The 19,588-nt window shown below is 34.0% G+C and overlaps 2 protein-coding genes across 3 annotated transcripts; one reads left to right on the top strand and one right to left on the bottom strand.

The window, feature by feature from the left end:
- Window positions 1-410: 410 nt before the first annotated feature.
- Window positions 411-12,051, top strand: LOC111393972 (kinesin-like protein KIN-UA). Its single transcript, XM_023019766.1, has 19 exons — window positions 411-729; window positions 1,376-1,476; window positions 1,618-1,740; window positions 1,821-2,006; window positions 2,148-2,369; window positions 2,483-2,624; window positions 3,864-4,013; window positions 4,348-4,436; window positions 4,683-4,886; window positions 5,448-5,594; window positions 6,628-6,753; window positions 6,855-6,986; window positions 7,507-7,645; window positions 7,833-7,925; window positions 8,815-8,940; window positions 9,034-9,159; window positions 9,564-9,710; window positions 11,323-11,451; window positions 11,536-12,051. Exons 1-19 carry the CDS (start codon window positions 555-557, stop codon window positions 11,697-11,699), a joined length of 2,721 nt encoding a protein of 906 aa, XP_022875534.1. The 5' UTR covers window positions 411-554; the 3' UTR covers window positions 11,700-12,051.
- Window positions 12,052-12,639: 588 nt separating this feature from the next.
- LOC111393973 (ATP-dependent Clp protease ATP-binding subunit CLPT2, chloroplastic-like) lies at window positions 12,640-17,542 on the bottom strand. Of its 2 annotated transcripts, none has more exons than XM_023019768.1 (5): window positions 17,274-17,542; window positions 16,425-16,463; window positions 16,197-16,270; window positions 14,234-14,413; window positions 12,640-12,991 (listed from the first exon to the last, which is right to left on the bottom strand). In XM_023019768.1, exons 1-5 carry the CDS (start codon window positions 17,498-17,500, stop codon window positions 12,837-12,839), a joined length of 675 nt encoding a protein of 224 aa, XP_022875536.1. In that variant the 5' UTR covers window positions 17,501-17,542; the 3' UTR covers window positions 12,640-12,836. The 2 variants fall into 2 exon arrangements, with proteins under 2 accessions (XP_022875536.1, XP_022875535.1); XM_023019767.1 differs by having other exon boundaries at window positions 16,161-16,270; window positions 17,274-17,540.
- Window positions 17,543-19,588: the final 2,046 nt, after the last annotated feature.

The raw sequence follows: 19,588 nt of genomic DNA on the forward strand, positions 1-19,588 counted from the left end.
CGTTAGACATGATCACCAACACAATCATGTTTACATGTTAACAACGTAAATGATAATTAATTAATTATAATTAATGACCTTGATTAAAATTTGATTGACATGGAAAATATCATTCAGAAAAAAATATATGTTTTCTTGTTTTGAGGAAAACAAAAACTATCCAAAGAAAATATTTTCTTTAAAAACAAAAAAAAAAGGTATATTTTAAAAGTTAAAAAATATTTTCAATGAAAAAAATAAAAAATCAAACACTCGAAAGTAAAAATTTAAATGAAAATCTGATATTTTTTTATGAAAAATAAATACAATCAAATTCACGGTTAATTCTTTTCCCATGTGATTTCAACTCCCAAAGAGTGGACACTAATGTCAATCTAATAATAGATATGAATATGAATTAAAGTGCACGAAAATATTCATGACCCACAAAAGTACATGCCCAAGAAACCTCTCTTTCCATTCAAAACTTCTGGTCATTTGAGTTAAGGAATTGTAATGTGACGAAGAAGAGGGCAAACAAATAAAAAATAGAGAGGATAAAGGGAAAAAGGGGAATGTCGAGCTTTAGCTACAGAAATGGAATCACATCAAAAGGTGTTGGTATGAAACTCGACAATTATAGTTCAAAATCTTCTTCTTCTTTTAAGTCGAAGGTGCAATCAACGGGTTCTAGCATACGGCGGAGCAGCACCGGCTCAGTCGGCGGCGGCTCCAAGGATGACTCTGCAGGTTGAAATGTAAACTGGGCTTGAATTTTCTTGCTTAATTATGAGTTTTTAGAGTGCTAATATCTTATTGTCTGATGGGTCATAATTGTTTTTTATTTTATGAGTGAAGTTCATTTGGTGTGCGGATAAATATTAAAATATGTGATTTTTTTGTGTTTAATTTTGTATACATTTTTTTTTTTTTTTGTTGGAGTTAGGAATGCTTCAGGGATAATTAAAATTAGAATTCGTTGGTTATTTTTTGTAAATAGTACCTAATTTTCTTGCAAGTACTCTGTTGTTTGGAAAGAGTTTTTGGGAAAGGAAATTGCGAGATAAAAGCAAATTGTTATCAGATGTTATTCTATGAGAAGCTCTTGATGTTGCTTGAATGAGAATCCGTCGGAAAAGAGCTCGGCTTTGGACTTTCCATGGTGTGTCGCTTCAACATTGCAATTGTTTGCTTTATGGGGTTTTCTAATTGTTCTGCATTTTATTTTCCATGGTGCTTATTATTCCTACAATATGGTTCATGATAGTTCTTACATATGTTGTTTTGTTTTGTTTTGTTTGTTTATTTTATTTTATTTATTTTTTATGGTAATATGAGTAATTTAAAAATGTTAGAACACTTGCTGCATGCTAAATATTGCGATGCTTGAACACAGTTTCTGGGAGAGTTCGAGTTGCTGTTAGGTTACGGCCTCGAAATGCAGAGGAGATGGTGGCAGATGCTGATTTTGCAGATTGTGTAGAATTGCAGCCAGAGGTACTCCATATATTATCCACTATTATGACCCAACACTTCATCTGGAAGCCATTTTTCCGATGATTTCTGCTTCGAAAATGTATTGGAAGCTAGAAATTTTACTTATAATGCAAGTGTTAAATATTATTGGCTCTGTTTCAGCTCAAAAGGTTAAAAATTCGAAAAAACAACTGGGATTCTGATACGTATGAGTTTGATGAAGTGCTGACAGAGTTTGCATCACAAAAACGTGTTTATGAAGTTGTAGCAAAGCCTGTAGTTGAGGTAGATAAAAGTTGATTCGAATACTTATTTTCAATATTTGTCTTAACAAAACATGCACTTATGTTTGTTGTTGTCTTCAGAGTGTTTTGGATGGTTACAATGGAACAATTATGGCATATGGGCAAACTGGTACTGGGAAAACCTATACCCTTGGCCGACTAGGAGAAGAAGACACTGCTGGTCGTGGAATAATGGTGCGTGCACTGGAGAATATATTAGCTGAAATATCACATGAGACTGATGCTGTTTCAGTCTCTTATTTTCAGGTTGTTATTTGCTTAATCTTCTTCCTTTCGAATAACAAATACTTGTACGATTTTTCCTCAAAACTTCTATTGAATACTTTTACGGTTTTATAGGACTTTTGTGATCTGTGCAAGACTGACATTCTTCATAAATGTGTGCAGCTTTATATGGAAACCGTACAAGACCTCATTGATCCAGCTAATGACAATATATCTATTGTGGAAGATCCAAGAAATGGAGACGTGTCACTGCCTGGGGTGACCCTAGTAGAAATCAGGGATCAAAAGAGTTTTGTGGAACTCCTACGTATAGGGGAGGCAAATCGTTTTGCCGCTAACACAAAATTAAACACAGAATCTTCACGCAGTCATGCCATTCTAATGGTTAATAAAATGCACTTCATGTTATTATGTTGGTTGTTCCTGCACTTAAAAATTTCAGGAATTGATTACGTTTTCTGAAAATTCTGAAAGGCATGGATCTGTGACTGCTGCAGGTACACCTGAAGAGGTCCATCAAGGGAAGAAATTCTTCTCTTTCTACTGAAAGCACGGGTAAAACATTGAAGGCTCCCATTGTACGTAAAAGCAAGCTAGTTATTGTAGACCTTGCTGGTTCTGAGCGCGTTGAAAAGTCGGGTAATGTACCGAATCATGAAAAGTATACTATGTTACGATATTTCTAGTGATCAAAAAATTTGTTGTTGCACATATTCTCATTTTTAATTTTATTCACTCTAATATCACCACCTATGAGTCCGTGTCGGACACATGGATACACAATTTTTTTAAAAACTATTGAAATGTTGATTAAATTCTTTCAATTTTCTCATTTATATTAGTATCAATTTAGTTTTATACTTTTTTATGAATTTTTTTAAATAAGATTACATATTTGTTGTTTAGACCTTGTTTGAGCCCCATTTTTGAGGGGGGGGGGGGGGGGGGGGGGGGAGATATTTTTTGGAATAGTGTTTTTTTTTAGAATGTATGATTTAAAAATAAGAAAAAATTTCAGTTTATGTGTAAAATTATTTTATTAAAGAATGTATGATTGAAAATGAGTTTTGAAAAAGGGGCTCAAACAAAGGCTTAGTAATAACTTTGAGTTAAAATGATCATGGTAGAGTGTCTGAGAAGTATTGGTATCCGACGAGATACTCCACACATCCATCTTATCGTCCTTATTTTTTATATGTTCATCTTATGGACATTTTTTTCTTTTAATAATTTCAAGAATGAGTACCATAAAGCATGGTAAGTCTCAGAAATACTCTCTTGACATTTTAACCTTATAAGGATCTTCCCACCGCATAGGATTCGTGTAGCACATCCATTTAGCGGCTCTTCTATTATCAAATCCTCTTCGGTTCCCATTAATAATTCGAACTTAAATACCCGAAGCAATCACTTCTTTGAGATGGCATTTTCCTTTATAGTGACCAAATTACTGTCCTTATTTTTGCTATTAGTGAAGTGATATTGCATGTAATGTGTCTTGGTTCTACTTATTCTAACATCTTCAGATGCCAAATTACTTTACCAGAGTTCTAACATATGATTTAACCACGTCTAGTCTCATCAACTAAAACTATGTCATTACTGAATCAATACACTAAGGAATCTCATCTTGGATATTTCTTGTAACACTCACCCACCCCAACCAACAAAGTGAAGAAAAAACTACAAGAGAAGAATAATAGGAAAAGTTCTTCATTAAGCTCAATGAGGCATCACAAGACATTCATTTATTGTAGCTGTATTACTTGTGATGCAAGTCATCAAAGAATATGTCATTTGGAAATGATAATGCTTTACACCTTAGCAAAAAATTTAGCCTGTCTTCTTATTAATTCCAAAAGATTGATTTAACAACAGGAAGTGAGGGACATACATTTGAGGAAGCCAAGTCTATCAACCTCTCTTTGAGTGCACTAGGAAAGTGTATTAATGCATTGGCAGAGAACAGTGCTCATGTTCCTGTTCGCGATTCAAAGCTTACAAGGCTGCTTCGAGATTCTTTTGGAGGTGAGCTATATGCTGAATATAAGTATGATGATATGAGATAATAAGGCGGAAAAAAAAAAAAAAAAAAGTAAAAGAAAAAGGACATCATGTTCATTCCACAGGAAAAAGATATTTTATTTTATTTTATCTTTTGTGTCTTGAGAACCTGGAGATTCATATCTCCAGACATCATAGAAGTCAAGAAAAAATGGTTAAAGTGATAGTGTTCGAGTTCTATTTGTTGATATGGATGCATGATAATTTTAATCCAGTTATTTATGACGTCTAAATGATGGTTAAATCAGTCTCCTCAAGCTTTAGTGATAAACAATTTTAAATGCACTTGAATTCTCAGGCACAGCAAGAACCTCATTAATTATTACCGTTGGGCCATCGCCACGCCACCGAGGAGAGACATCCAGCACTATAATGTTTGGACAACGAGTAATTTTCATTTATCTTTTCTTGTTCATTCAGATGTTTAATATTGAACATATTACCTATTTTTCTGATCTTGTGACTTTCTTAGGTTTCATTTGGTTTGAAATATATTGTAGCTCCAATTTTTCATTCTTTTCATTACTCTTGTATTTACGTTGAAATGAGATGAGAAATTTTGGAAAAATGCACGAGACAATGAGTTAGGCATTGATAATTGGGTGAAAAATGAAATGTTTTGCATTTTCACAGGCTATGAAGGTGGAGAACATGTTAAAAATTAAAGAGGAATTTGATTATAAAAGTTTATCAAGGAAGCTTGATGTACAATTAGACAAACTAGTTGCTGAGCATGAAAGACAGCAAAAAGCATTCCAGGATGAGGTTGAAAGGATAGCTTTGGAAGCACAAAAACGTGTTGCTGACGCTGAACGAAACTATGCTGATGCATTGGAGGTAACTGCATGCATGTCAAACACAATATACTGTGTTGAAAAATGGGGATTCTCTATAATTTATCTCCATTAACAACTATTTAAAATTGTCGATTGCTAGTCAGATGTTTTGAGGTAAATGTAAATGTATCCAACTTGATGCATGTTGAACACCCTATCCACAAATGGACAATAATTGAGCACTGATTTTTGTTTGATTCATGATCTTCCAAGTGACTTTATCATATTTCCTTGACAATGTTTCTCTAGGAGATCATTATTTAGTCAGTCCTGTCATTTATTCTCGTTCTGCTTATTGTTGTAGGGAGGTGTCTTCCCTATACGGATACACACCTACGTATCATGTATATGTATAATGTTTATTTATCCATACACGGATTTATAAGGTTGCTTGTATTTTGTTCTGCTAGTGCTTTCAACTTAAAGCTGTTTGTAATCTGAAATTTTTCCGTATGTTCTATTTTAATTAGGGCAACAGTCTTTTATAGATTATAGATACTATTGACCTAGGTAACAGCACTTAGAGAACATTTTATTAGTTGATATTTTTCATATTTTGCAGGAGGAGAAATTGAAGTGTCAGAAGGACTATGCAGAATCAATAAAGAAACTCGAGGAACAATGGGCAGAAAAACAAGAAAAGCACGGACAACGAAAAGTAAAATTCGGACCGGTTGATGATGGCATAGATCAGAAATCCAACTCAGAGGTACTCCAGTCAATTTTTTCTTATTTATATAGTATTATTATGAGCCATTGTCTGCTGCAGTTGGTTGTTATTCACTGCTTCAAGGTTGAAGCTTCAATTATATAAACATACTATAGTATGATTATGAGCCATTTTCTGCTGCAGTTGGTTGTTATTCACTAGCTTCAAGGTTGAAGCTTCAATTTTATATACATCATTGTTTTCGTGTGCGCGAATGTTGACGTAAGGACTCGAATGATATGGGGCCACTTTTTGCATATAGTGCCAAAGAATAGGTCTATCACCCCCTATAACCCTCGGTGAAAAGCTCACATGATCATGACCTTTTTAGATCTGTCACATTTCTTTAAGGTCCCTTTGGAATTAAGCTCCCGTTTTGGCCCCCATTTTTTTGGAAATAAAAATGAGTTGAATAGTGTTTTTGAAAAATGAGTGGTTGAGAAAGTAAGAAAAGTTTTCGATTTTCGTGTAATATTATTTTGTGAAAGATTGTGTAGTTGAAAATATTAGAGAAAAATAGAATGTAATGAAATGAAAATTAATGGGGGCTAAACGGGGGCTAAACCTTTTCAAGAGAAAAAGGATTCAATATATTCGGGTTAAATTTCATTCATAATTGGAAGAGTAAGAGTAACCATGAGTCCAATTAATGTGAAGTTCTATGGTCAGACGTGTTGTTTGGAACTCATATAGGTTTTAGATGTTTATTCTGTAAAATTTGAGCCAGTTCTTACTTTACTTTCTGCACTTGCATGGTGTTTCATCCTCATTTTTCTTTCCCCTTTTGATATTTAACTTAGTGCCATCTACAATGCTGCGTTCTCCGTTTCATCCTCAATAATTTGAAAATGATATTGAACCGTAAAATGCTGGAGTAATTATTCTTTTCCCCATCTCCACTTTTGTCTGTTTTATTTGTTCTGTTTTCTTGTCAAGTAGCCTCTCATCATTTGGCCACTTAAGTCAAAAGTTACTTTGATTAAACACCTGTAGGCATTCATAATACTTCTCATTGGTTCTATCTTGTCTTTAGCTGTCAACTTCAGGTGAAGTTGCCAAGATTAAAAAAACGCTTCAGAACGAAATTCTTTTACGGAAAGCTGCAGAAGCAGAAGTCAATAATCTTAGAAATCAATTGACTCAGTGGAAAAAAACAGAGGTATTCTGTTGTATCAATCAATTTCTTTCTTCACTATATCATTTATATTTGCTTGCTACTTCTGTAACTACGCTTCTAATGGCAATAAGTTGGCATATTAGGCTGCTCGAAATGATGAAATCTCACAGCTTCACAAGTTGGTGGAAGATGAAGCACATCAAAAAGCAAGGCTTGAAGAAGAAATAGCAATTTTACGAAGTCAGCTGTTGCAAATAAGTTTCGAAGCTGATCAGGTATTCTTCTTTTTCCTTTTCTGTTGAATGCACGGGGAACTCGGGGGTGTGGGGGTCCCAAAATGTAGTCCAGATAGTGGCCATCACCATTCTGATTGGACAGACTTGGAGAAGTCCTCCAAAGCCTGTTTTATAGCAATCATTATAAGTGTTGGATTAACTGGAGCCTAATTAGGTTCCCCTAGCTTCTAAAGCTATATAAATGAATCTGAGGGGCTGTGGGATAAAAAGCATAGAGTGGATATATCTCTCAAGTAGAGGGTGAACCACTATAAATCTATGTGTTTGCTCTGCATTTTCTTGATTTCTGCTTGTTTTTCATTTCTCTCAGGATTGGTATTAGGATTTAAACCCTTCATTTAGGTCTTACTAGTTTTGGTCATAAATTATATTGTACTAGATATTGACAGGTATTAGAATCCTGGAAATTTACATCCCTTAAAAACCAGTAAGCATGGTAGAAGTGACCAATTTTACGCTCAAAGATGCATCAACCTTTTTATTCTACACGTCTTTGTAGACAAGAAGAAATCTTGATATCGGCGGGAATGGAGAACTATCTGGCAGTCTAGACTCTCTCATCCCTCAAGTCAAGCATCAACAGCCAAGAGACTCCGGAGATGGAGAGAAGGCGTCAATGGTGAAGCTTTTTGAACAAGGTGATGGACTATGAGCATTTTGAATAAGCTTAGAAAGTTCAAGTTTAAGTAAATAGACAACTTTTACCAAAAAAAAGAAGTAACTTTTACTTATTTTTAAGCTTATTCAAACATATTCACAACTCTTTTTTTCCGTATTATGTGTTTTCTATGTGATCATTTTTTGCTATGTACTGCATTGCAACAGTAGGACTGCACAAAATATTGTCGTTACTTGAAGCAGACGATGCTGACGTACGTATTCATGCTGTTAAAGTAGTGGCAAATCTGGCAGCAGAAGGTGCTAATCTTAAGCTTCTATCACCTACCTTCTATTATTTTCCACATTGTTTTATCTGTGTTCGTGTTCAACAATATTTAGTTACATTTATTAGGTTTACCAGAAATGGTGTTTTGGGAGCTTTTTCAACTTGAACTATTTGACTCAGTTTTAAGAATTGAAACAAAGTTGCTGCATATCATGAAAATGCAGTAACTCCGTTAGATTAGGCAGGTTCAAGCTGTTTAAAGCACCTTTTCTTTTCTGAGTTTGTGGAAACAACAATTCCTAACCAACCGGAACAAGGAGAATTCGTGTTCAAAAGAAATTGAATGTACTTTCTCCCACTTTAGAAGCACGTGGCCTGGAGCCTTATGACCGGACATGATTTGCACCGGCTGTATCCTTGAATCCTTTGGAACATAGCAAAATTTAGTGAATCGTCATATTGAAGAAAACTGGGGAAAAATTTTAGTACTCCCAATGGGGAACATAAGAAGCTAAAGGGGACTGCGCTATCACTAATGAATGTTCCAACCAAAACAGTAATAATTTAAACTTTAAAACCCAAATCAAACGGCATGTTGCGCTGTCATATCACGTTTCATATTGTCAATGGAGTAGTATTTTGTTTAAAATCTTTATCAGTTCACTTGGACATTTCAATTAGAGTAGAGAAAATATATGAATCTGGCTTTTTCAACTGACGGATATAAAGGGTACTCGGGAACCCCACAGTTCTTTCTGCTGTATTTACGTAAATTATTAAATAACTGGTCTCCATGCATAGGTTTAATAAAGGTCTGAATGAGTTGTCGACTTGCTGTCAACAAAGGTTATTTTGAAGGTTGCTACAAGTATAGCTTTCATTCTACTAAGATCATTTATTACTCTCTCCTATAATTTTCAGAGACAAATCAGGAAAAGATTGTTGAAGCTGGCGGTCTTACCTCGTTGCTGACACTCCTGAGAAGTTCCAACGATGAGACCATTCACAGAGTTGCAGCAGGGGCAATTGCTAATCTTGCAATGAATGGTAATATGTCATTAGCTGGACTGAAATGATTTAGGTACAGGGTTGATATCTTAGTGTCATTTGCTTATGAATTTGATTCTCGGTGATAAACAGAAACCAATCAGGAGCTCATAATGTCTCAAGGGGGAATAAGTTTGTTATCGTTCACAGCAGCCAATGCAGAAGATCCTCAAACACTACGTATGGTTGCTGGAGCCATTGCAAACCTTTGCGGCAATGGTAAGTTGATAGGTCATTTCAATAATTTTATTTTCTGGATTTGGTCCTTTTCTTTTGTTGTAGAAGTCATAGGAATTCCACATAAGTTAATTAAATAAAGAAGTTCTGACAAAAAGTGGTCGTAGATCTCACATTGAGGATGAAGCACATTAAATCTATGCATATATATGCTTTTCATATTTTTTTATTTTTTTTAATTCATGATTGCTCTCGAGTAAGGATTATAGTTTTATACTTGATCAATCCAATTAGCATCTTCCTAATTTATTAGACTGGTTTTGAAAGCTAATTGCTACCATGGACTACGTGTCTCTTTGAAGTTTATGGGACCCATCTGTAAAGTGGAACCACCATTCATTCCTTTTGTTATTTTTTCATTACCATCATCTATTTTATATTCACAGATAAGTTACAAGTGAAGTTAAGAGCAGAAGGTGGCATCATGGCCTTGCTGGGAATGGTTAGCTGTAGGCATCCAGATGTCCTTGCTCAAGTAGCTCGTGGAATTGCAAACTTTGCTAAATGTGAGTCGAGAGCAATATCCACACAAGGTGAATCTCTTATAAACCCATCCATGCACCTTCACACGTGCCAAACAAAACCAGTACTTGTATCCCATAATTATGCATGCATATTTAGGCTCTTTTTCTTCATTATAGTCAGCAATTGAGAATTCTGCTGATTCTTGCAAGAAGTTATGTACTATTAAAACATTTTTTATCGTCTAATATACCCACGCATCTAAAAACATGTTCGACAAAGCTTATATTATAATCTAAACTGGCCAAGCATACTTTTTATTCACACAGGCATACATCTTACTACTCACTTATTATCCACACTTTTTGTGGGGTCCGCAACTTGTAAACACTACTAAACAAGCACTTTCCAGGGGGCATTGGCCCATGACTTTATTGTCAGCATAGGCTGTTCTTTTTCAAAAATAACGAGAAAGGAATAGACACGGGCCAAAAGATTATTCACAGAGAGCCGTGCATTGTGTGGTCTTGGACACTGCGGAGCCCCAAAGGAAAAAAAATCAATTTCTCTGCTAAAAAAAAATTTTTTAAATTAAATTAAAATTTAAAAAAAAAAACGAAATTTGCTAGGCTTGACTGGCTGTGCCAGGCCTAGCTAATTTTAGTAGCCCAGAAGAGTTGCACCTTTAGATAAACCACAGTTTGGGAATTTCGACATTTAGGCTAATTCAGTTAGATCCAAAACAGCTGTCTGATGTTGTTGAAAGCCATATTTGTTGTGATCTAGATATTTTTGGCTCTTTTTTGAATATTGTAAATACCATAGTACAGTTATTCAGATAAACGGTTAGAATTGTTCTCTTTCAATTCTTCATCATATAAAAGCATGGAAAGATCTTGGGCGCGAGTCTACCTACCACTCATTCGCAAAAAATTGTGTAGCTTTTTATTTTTTTTATTTTTAATGGTTTGCACGTGGGAAGATACAATTTGAATAAATAAATAAAAATCCCTTTCTTTAGTAGCTCAAGTTTTTATATCAGATGGTTCGTCTTCAGGTTTCAACCACAGGCATTTGTGAACATGCATGTTGATTTAGTCAAAGTTTATAATTGTTTATAAGCTAGTCAAACTCTATTTTCATCCACAAATTTCTTATGAGCCTCAATTTTTACCTTTTTCTTAACCACTCGATCTTTGGAACCTACTACTTATAAGCAACTATAAGTTTTGACAAACATGTTAACTGACGTTTCAGATTTGACAAGACAGGTTGTATTAAGACTTAGGATTCCATCTTAAATGATCAATCTTATTAAGAGAAATAATTCAAATCCTTATAAGTTGATCTATGTTTTCATTTTTATTCGATATGGGATTTTATCCCTCAATATGCTCTCGCAAAATGGTAGTTCATTTGAGAAAATCAATCTTGAAACTCGTATGCTCAATATATTTTTGAATCTTAATCATATCGAATCTCTTGTTGGAGCTCTCTGATACTATGTTAAAACATGGGGTTTCATTTTAAAAGGTCAATCTTATTAAAAAGAGTAGTCCAAATCCTTATAAGTTTGTCTATGTTTTTATCTTTAAATTGCACTTGGACTACATAAATCCAGTTTTCATGCTTTTATAACACTTGCATGAAATTCCAGTACAAGTGATTGCCATGTTATTGCAGGAATTAAAGCTGGGAAGTCGCTCCTCATCGAAGACGGAGCCCTTCCATGGATTGTGCAGAATGCCAACAATGAAGCCTCACAAATCCGGCGTCACATTGAGCTAGCGCTTTGTCATTTAGCACAACACGGTACATTTTACTCTACCTTGTAACATCTAAACTCAAACTTTGAGATTTATCATGCCTTTTAACGCTTTGATTGCTATATTTCAGAGGCCAACACAAAGGATATGATAAATGGAGGTGCTTTGTGGGAGCTTGTTCGTATCTCACGAGATTGTTCACGAGAGGACATAAGGACTCTTGCATATCGAACTTTAAAGTCCAGCCCAAGTTTCCAGGCCGAGTTGAAGCGACAGAGAATTGACTACGGCTAAAGTTACATGGAATTCGTGCAGTAAATCAACTTAAATTATGTTTTAGACAAGGTTGATCACTGATCATCTTCGGGACAGGAAAAAAAAATGGAAAAACAGCTACTTGTTATTCAGTCGGAGTTTTGTTTAAAGCGCATCGATCAATTTCATGAAGTTTCTTTCACGAAAGTCCCTAGTTTTTGCATCGTTAAGAGCCAAAATTGGTGTAGTGAATTTTTAGTACATCGTATAACCATTATTTTCAGTGTGTAAATTTCCTTCGATGGGTAGTGGTTGTCATCAGAGGATGTTTGTATCTTCTAACTTTGTAAATTGATATGTGAATGAAATGCTTTGGTTTTGTAGCAGCTAATCTACTCACTCATTTTTAAACAAATCACTCCATTTTTTGTTTAAATAGTAAAACGTAAAGAATTTTTTATTTATATATACTTTTAAATTAATTAGAGGCTACATGGCATTTTTCATAAATTCTTTATATGATGGTGAGACTTAATGGAGAACATGTAAGTTACACCATTAAAACTTAAATTACTAAATGGATAAAAGAATTTACAATCATGCTATATACATCCTTTTTGACATCATTCTTTACGTTGTTACGTGGTAACATACCATTGGACAATTTAAATTAAGATAAAATAAAAAACCTTTCCCCAATTTTTTTGAATACAAAGGGAATGTCAAACAAAATGTAAAAGTTGGAATGTACATTTAGCATAATTTATCTATTTATTTATATTGCAACAGTATGCAACGAACGTGAATCTCGTGCACGCTTCTAAACAAACTTCATTTAAACTATCTTACCTAAAACTTTATATTGCTAGAAAGGAAACAAGCTTGTAACTTGATGCTTAGTGTTTGCGCATTCTTTATTGAGAAATCAACTTGAACACTTAAAAGTTAATACCGTCATCTCATTTAAAAGCAAAAAAAATAAAAGGTACCAAAGAATTATTAATTACCTTATTTAAATGGGATGAACATAAATTCTTGAACAATTCTAAAGAAACTTTTACACGACTGTTACATTCTCACGATACTCCAAATTTGTACACAAGGTCTGGATTGGCAACCTGATTTGGGTCGAAAAAAATTACATGAAAAGCTACATTGAATGACAAGAAACTACTCTCAGTCTACAAATTCAGGTTCGGATATCAAAGAATGAAGCTCTTTAGATTTCTCATTACTGAAGCCTAGTGCAGTCAGTACTTTGTATCCTGGTGATTCTTCTTGCATCCATACTCCGAGAAGTAAATGAGTAGTAGTAATTTCCCCGTCGTTGCCTGCATTTTATATCAAAAATGAGGGGGCGGGCAATTGCTAAAATGAGTAGGAAAAGCAACAGTACAAAAGATTCTTCAAATTCGTGTTTCGTACACTATAGTGGTCAAGAAAGAACAGTATAAACAAGTTTTCATTTCTTCATGAGCTTGAGCTGTAGAATTTGGCGACTGCGTCGTTCCATGCATTTCTTTTTGTCCTCGTAGAATTAGAGAATCAGAGTACTGATTGATATTTAAACTAATACCATATACTAGTGAGGAATAGACACTGCTCATAAGATATGTTTTGGCTAAGCTTAAAAGTAAATAAGTTTTAAAAATAAAATAATTCTTTTAAGTGATTAAGTTAGAAATAAGTAAGTCACATCTTTTAATAGTAAAGTAAGAGTTACTTTCAAGTCAGCAACTTTTTTACTTCTTACGTACTGAAAAGGAAAAAAAAAAAAAAGTCACGTGTGAATATGTTTGGAGCAAAAAAGGAACTTTTACTACTCTTTTAAGCTTAGCCAGACTTTAATTGGCCAATGTTGGACCACCGTCCAGTGGTGAAACAAACTTGGTGATAGTAAGGCTTTGTTTGTCTACCATTTTTCCACATTCTATCACATTATTTTTTCTACAGTGTTCATTTTCAATCACACATTCTCATTAAAATAATATTGGACGTAAATCAAAAACTTTTCCTTCTTCTTTAACCACATATTTCAACATCAATCACTATTTCATAATACATTACTTACAAATAATGGGGCACAAACAAGCACTAACTGTTATTATCTTTCTCTAGTTAAGATTTTCAATGCTTTCAAAGACTCTGATTCCGACATCTGACGGAAACAAATTAACCACCACAAAACTGAATGCTTTCAATATTTAAAACATTAACCCCTACATGTTCGAGAAAAATAGTCCTGAAAATGCAAAGCTAAAAAAGAATATCAACTCGTTATAAGGGCCCGTTTGGCATGCCTTTTGTTTTGCTTCCTATAGAAGAGAGGAAGCAGCATTAACCCCCCTTTTTTAAGCCAATTTCTAAAAGAGTTTTCAATTCCGAAAGTGTTTTTAAGAAGCTATATTAAACCAGCTTCCACAAAATGAACTTCTAATTAAAAAATGTACATTCATTAAATTAGCCAAATGGGCCCTAAATGCATTCTTATGAAGGTAAAGACTATAATTCATGACAAATAAGAAAGATATTCTAGAAGACCGAGTTAAAAATGTGAAGATGAGGAAACTCACCAGATTTAATCTTCTCATCAATAGCCCAATCAAGAGCCCTTTGAGCATCTTCAGTTAAAGGTGGATGCTCAGGACTGAAAAAGTACAAATCAGGTTTTCCACGTAATTTGACAATTTCCTCCCGCACTTTAAGGAGTGTAATTCCATTTGCCCACAAAAATTTTGAAGCGAAATTTGTTCCTGCAGACAAAATAAATATAAGATAGAAGTGTGATCTTCTAGAGTGATAAGATGCTGTTATTGGCCAAACTTTAAAAAGAAAATGTAAACTTACGAGAGATGCTGTTATTGGCCAAACTTTAAAAAGAAAATGCAAACTTACTACCACAGTACAATTTTGTATTGAAGGAAAAAAAAAATGAAAGCACTTTTGAAAAACCTCAGGCGTGTTTAGCAAAAGAAGTTACTTAAAAGTAACTAATAAGCTTAGCCAAGCATGTCTACGCCACCTTTCATGTCTATTCACTATGCAATTTTTCAATTTTTAATTTTTTTTGTGGAAGCTATATTGATCTCTACCTACCTCCTGTTATAAAATTAACACTAGTAATGCCTATGTGTTCCTATATTCTTAAACTTTCAGAAAATAAGAAATGAGATTAAGTTAATGCTACCCAATTCTATATGTTAAAAAAAATTCGATAGAATCCAGCAAGTATTTTTGTACCACAATGTTGATACGACTTTATTCGATCTCTCAGAAATAACAGATGAAATTATATTCCGAGATGCATGGACTATATGCTTTGGCCCAAAATCTTAAACGAACACCCCCCACATTCACAAGGTCACCATTTACAATGTCACCGAAACATTCTCAAATATAGGTTTATGTCCATTATCAAGTTTTCTTAGTCATGTACACAACCAGAACCTCTAGGAACAATTTAGCATGATTTATTTTGCTAAACAAATCTTTGTTGAAAGTTACTAAAAACTGCCGAAAGATGACCTAGTTCTTTATGATCCTGAGAAAAGCAGTATCCATAAGTTAGGAAAAGACACACTCCACCCCCACCCCCCAAGTGGGGTTAATGAACAATAACACTAGGTAAGTCACATGTACTTGACTTGCTGTAAGAGAGGGAAAATTGCCTTGCCTTATTGGTGTTTGATGAAAATTGCTTGGTTTTAACTCAATGTTGTAAGTGCAATTTTCAAAATATTACAAAATTAAACATACTCTCAGGTATATATTCTTCTTTCAGCTTTCAAGCAAGACTTTTCTTGAATGAACGAAGAGATATTTGTAACTGTATATATTTCATGAGCTAACTCAACGATTCATTTTCAAACAGAGCATCATGTCCAACAGAAAACATATAAAATGTCCAGCTATACTGAAGCAGATAAGTGAGAGAAAACCTCCATACAGCCCTAAGCTGAAGTGCGTTTCTTTTGTACACTAAGATAATTGAAAAGTACTATGACAGTTTCTGAACTGACTATTTTATCGATGGGATTGCATGAACAGTATTCCTCCAAATAAAACATGAAAATTATTGTAATAAATCTTCAGATAAAACTTAAGAAATACTGGATTTAAACTATTTGTCCCAGCATGTTTAACAATTCGAACATGATAATTATCAATTTTCACTGTGTTAAAAGACAGGAATTTTAGTTGTTTCTCCAAGGAAGACAACATAAATTAATTCTCATATCATCTTATCATTTCTATCCCAATTTTAGGCCATTCATTGATTTATAAGGAGAGGTAAACAATTCCGAAGAGATCAGAGCTTGAAAAGTACCAAAATTAAAAATGTGCTCAAACTTGATCAATAAAATTCCAATAAATATATTGAACTAGTGGACCAAATGCATTCAGAAAGAAAAATAATAATAATAATTAGTAAAAAAATAAAAAAATAATTAAAAAAAATAAAAATAAGAAGAAAATTTGTGGAAGAAAAAATCAACTAACCCTCAATCAAGATCCCCAAGAGAAGAGCTTCAGTACCCGTGGTCGGGGACTTTATCTTCCTTGCTTCCAACTCGGCCATTGCAAATGACTTTATTGCCTTTGACGACCATCTAAAATTCCATTCAACCAAATTCAAAGCACCACAATTCCAACCAACCACACCGATTAAACAAACACACTATAAACAACAAACGGGTTTATCAACTGACCTCCAAAACCCCACCAGAAAAATAAAATAAAATGAATACAGAACTGAAAACTCACTTGGGCATTTTCTCAGTGGAAGCAACAGGCTCTGGCTTTCTGCAAGACGAACAAAAACCTCAACTGCTTCATAAATAGGACAAGTAAGTAGATCACAGGTTTACGTTCAATTCGAAACTTCGAACCCATCAAGTATGGATAAGTGTAACACTATGCATGTATATAAACAAAATTCACATATTCCAACTTTATAGCATAAATTATCAAATGTAGAATAGGCTAACAGGCAAAATCACTTAGGATTTAAATGTAGATCAATACGACATAACATATAATCTCGTAATACATTGAGAGATTGTGACTGTATCTCATAATCCATCAAGATTAGACAGCATCTGCACATGTCAGCATAAATTCAAGCAAGAGTAAACAATATACATTTGGATAGGGAATTATATACTAGCATTGGGCTTGCCTTTGTGAACAAATTATTTCAAATTTATTATAAGCAAATTACAGAACTCAGAATTAAAACTAGCTCCCAAGAGAAGGGTGCCCTAGTGGCTTATAGACCTGCAATAGTCATTACATTCCATCCTCATTTCGTAACGAGTCTATTACGACGCCTATTCCCAATTGCTTGGCTTCATAAAACCCATCTTCTCCCGGTCCTCTATACCAATGGTTAGTTGAAGAGAATACACTCTTAAAAAAGGAAGGATGGCCAATTGGTTATAATTCCACGGACTAAATCTTAAACACAACAACAATCCATATGATATAAACTCTATATATAAAATCCCTATATAAAGTAAAAGCAACCAAAACATGAATGCGAGCTTGTACAAATTACAACTAAATCCCATATTAATACATCAAACACAATATATATAAAGTTAACAGACTAACGCAGTAGGGAGGCTGAAGGAGACAGTGGCTTTGATGGGAGGGTACTTCGGTAAAAAGGGTCTGACATTGATGAAATTGATCGAGAGTTTGATTGCTATGATGCCAAGCCAAGAATTCTGTAATCTGGGTAGTCCGAGAGTATTCCAGGTAGGTAAAAATGGATTGTTATGGTTGCATTCGAGTCGGATTATTCGATTTGGGGCTGTGGAGAGAGTGCGTGCTGCCATTTTCAAAGAATTGTGTTCTGCTTTGCGAATGGATGGGGGACGAAATAAAAGGAGTATACGACGTCGAACTCTACCTGGGCTTTATATGGGTTTATGCCCAAAGATTCAGTCCAGTAACTAGTGGATTGGACCCCACAAATGGGCTTTTTTCGTGCAAAGACCCCTTTTTTGTTTTTTGAAGAAATTATGCCACATATCTATTTTTAAATAAATATCTAGATTATACTTGTCACGGAAATGATCTTTTAAATATCGATGTTTAACTTATGTTAAACACCAGTGACATGTCACACCATTTAATTGGTGAATACATAAGATCTAACATTAACTTATTCACCAATTAAATGATGTGTCATGTCACCGATATTTAACAGAAGCTAAACACCGGTGTTTAGGAGACAATAACTGATACTTGTCAACTTATTTTTTGCTATAAATGCTGGTTTTTTATAGTAAAAAAGAAATGCTAAAAGTTAAACATATAATACAAGTATCGTTTATGATGCTAAATTTATTCCATCAAAAACCCGCCCTTAAATTATAGACCAATGAACACGCCCTTAATTCATGCCCCCAACAAATACGCCATTAACTTGAGGAAATTAGCACCAAACTCTCTAAAATTATGTCTATTCTTATTCCAAAACAACTAAAAAAAAAAAAAAAAAAAAACAGGTCTCCCAAATCGTTTCTTTCTCCATAAACATCCACTAGACATCTCAACTAAACTGAAGGATTGATCTTCTAAAGATCTTAAACGTAGTGTAATCAGCACAATATCAAACACCAACCATTTTGATTGTTATTTTTTATTGTTATTACCTATTTATAAATACTACAAGACCCTTGTTCGAATTTAAAAAAAAAAAAAATCAAAATCACATTCTTGAAACTTCTTCAATGGCTCTTGATACCAATACATCTCACATGGAATTAGTATGAGTAGTGAGCAATGTCATTTGAAAATGACATTCCACATGACGGCAATGGGTAAGTACCTTCGAAAATTGAGTTTGATGACATATAACATGTTAAATTACGTATCCTAGATTAGTGCATTTAGTGATAGTAATTTACCCCGTCCCGGCCTGCCCCAAATGGGACAAAAAAAATCCGCCCCGCACTCGGGGCATAAATGGTCGCCCCGTCGCTGGGAGCGGAGCGGGGATGCCCCGCCCCGTAAATTTTTTTTTTTTTAATATTAAAAGGTTAGGGTTTAACTTATTTCAAATAAAAGGATGTGACCTATTTTCTAGTATTTTCAATCGTACAAGTCTTATCAAACTTGACTAATTTATATATACCATTATGCTACTTTGTCAAATTGATATTATATTGATAAAAATAAATATAAAAAGATATAACATGTTCAAGTAAACAAATTTGAAAATCTATATATTGTAATAAATTAAAGTGTGTGGGGTTACAACTTTTGTGACAATATTAAAGGAAAAAGCACAAAAAAATCTTGTTCATCATAATAATCAATGTTGTGTACCAATAGCGACCATTATATTTAAGATTTGTAGTGTTTATTTTGGATATTACCTTTGTTTGCTTGAATGTTATCTGTATTTTATTAAACACGAAATTAAAAAAAATTAAATAGGGCAAGAAAACTGCCCCGCCAACGGGGCGGGGCGGGGCGTGGGGCGGGAGAAACAGGGCGGCACCCCTAAGTGAAATCATGTTTTGTTATATCTCTGATTATTGTCACCATTTCTGGGCTACATATTCTTCAGTTTGTGGTGAAGTATGATTTTAGAATATATGGAGGTTTTAAATTGAAGTTGTGACAAATACAAATTTTTTTTTATTGAAGGTTCATCACCTATCTATATGATGTTCTGACTATACCAGTCGTTTTATGTAATGTTATTAGATTTAATGCAGAATACATTAATTTAAGAACCATGTAATGTAATTGACACATGCACCATGAATATGGGAATCCATATTTTTTCAAAATTCATTGTCCTAGTATGGATAGCTTATTACATTCTGATTTAGCATTGGATGTTGTTTATCTATTTATATGGCAATAATTAACATGAATTTTAATCAATTTGTTCAAGCATGATTGCAGAT

This window comes from Olea europaea, chromosome 4 (assembly GCF_002742605.1).
Source record: "Olea europaea var. sylvestris chromosome 4, O_europaea_v1, whole genome shotgun sequence".
NCBI lineage: Eukaryota > Viridiplantae > Streptophyta > Magnoliopsida > Lamiales > Oleaceae > Olea > Olea europaea.

Bases quoted from the DNA above. Each gene is read 5' to 3' on its own strand.
- LOC111393972 (XM_023019766.1), top strand. From the start codon at position 555: ATGTCGAGCTTTAGCTACAGAAATGGAATCACATCAAAAGGTGTTGGT. The intron at 9,160-9,563 runs GTAAGTTGATAG...TTATATTCACAG, and splicing joins TGCAAACCTTTGCGGCAATG to ATAAGTTACAAGTGAAGTTA. The intron at 11,452-11,535 runs GTACATTTTACT...GCTATATTTCAG, and splicing joins TTGTCATTTAGCACAACACG to AGGCCAACACAAAGGATATG.
- LOC111393973 (XM_023019767.1), bottom strand. From the start codon at position 17,500: ATGGCAGCACGCACTCTCTCCACAGCCCCAAATCGAATAATCCGACTC. The intron at 14,414-16,160 runs GTTAGTTGATTT...TTTTGTCTGCAG, and splicing joins CTTGGGGATCTTGATTGAGG to GAACAAATTTCGCTTCAAAA. The intron at 12,992-14,233 runs GTGAGTTTCCTC...TATAAAATGCAG, and splicing joins TGATGAGAAGATTAAATCTG to GCAACGACGGGGAAATTACT.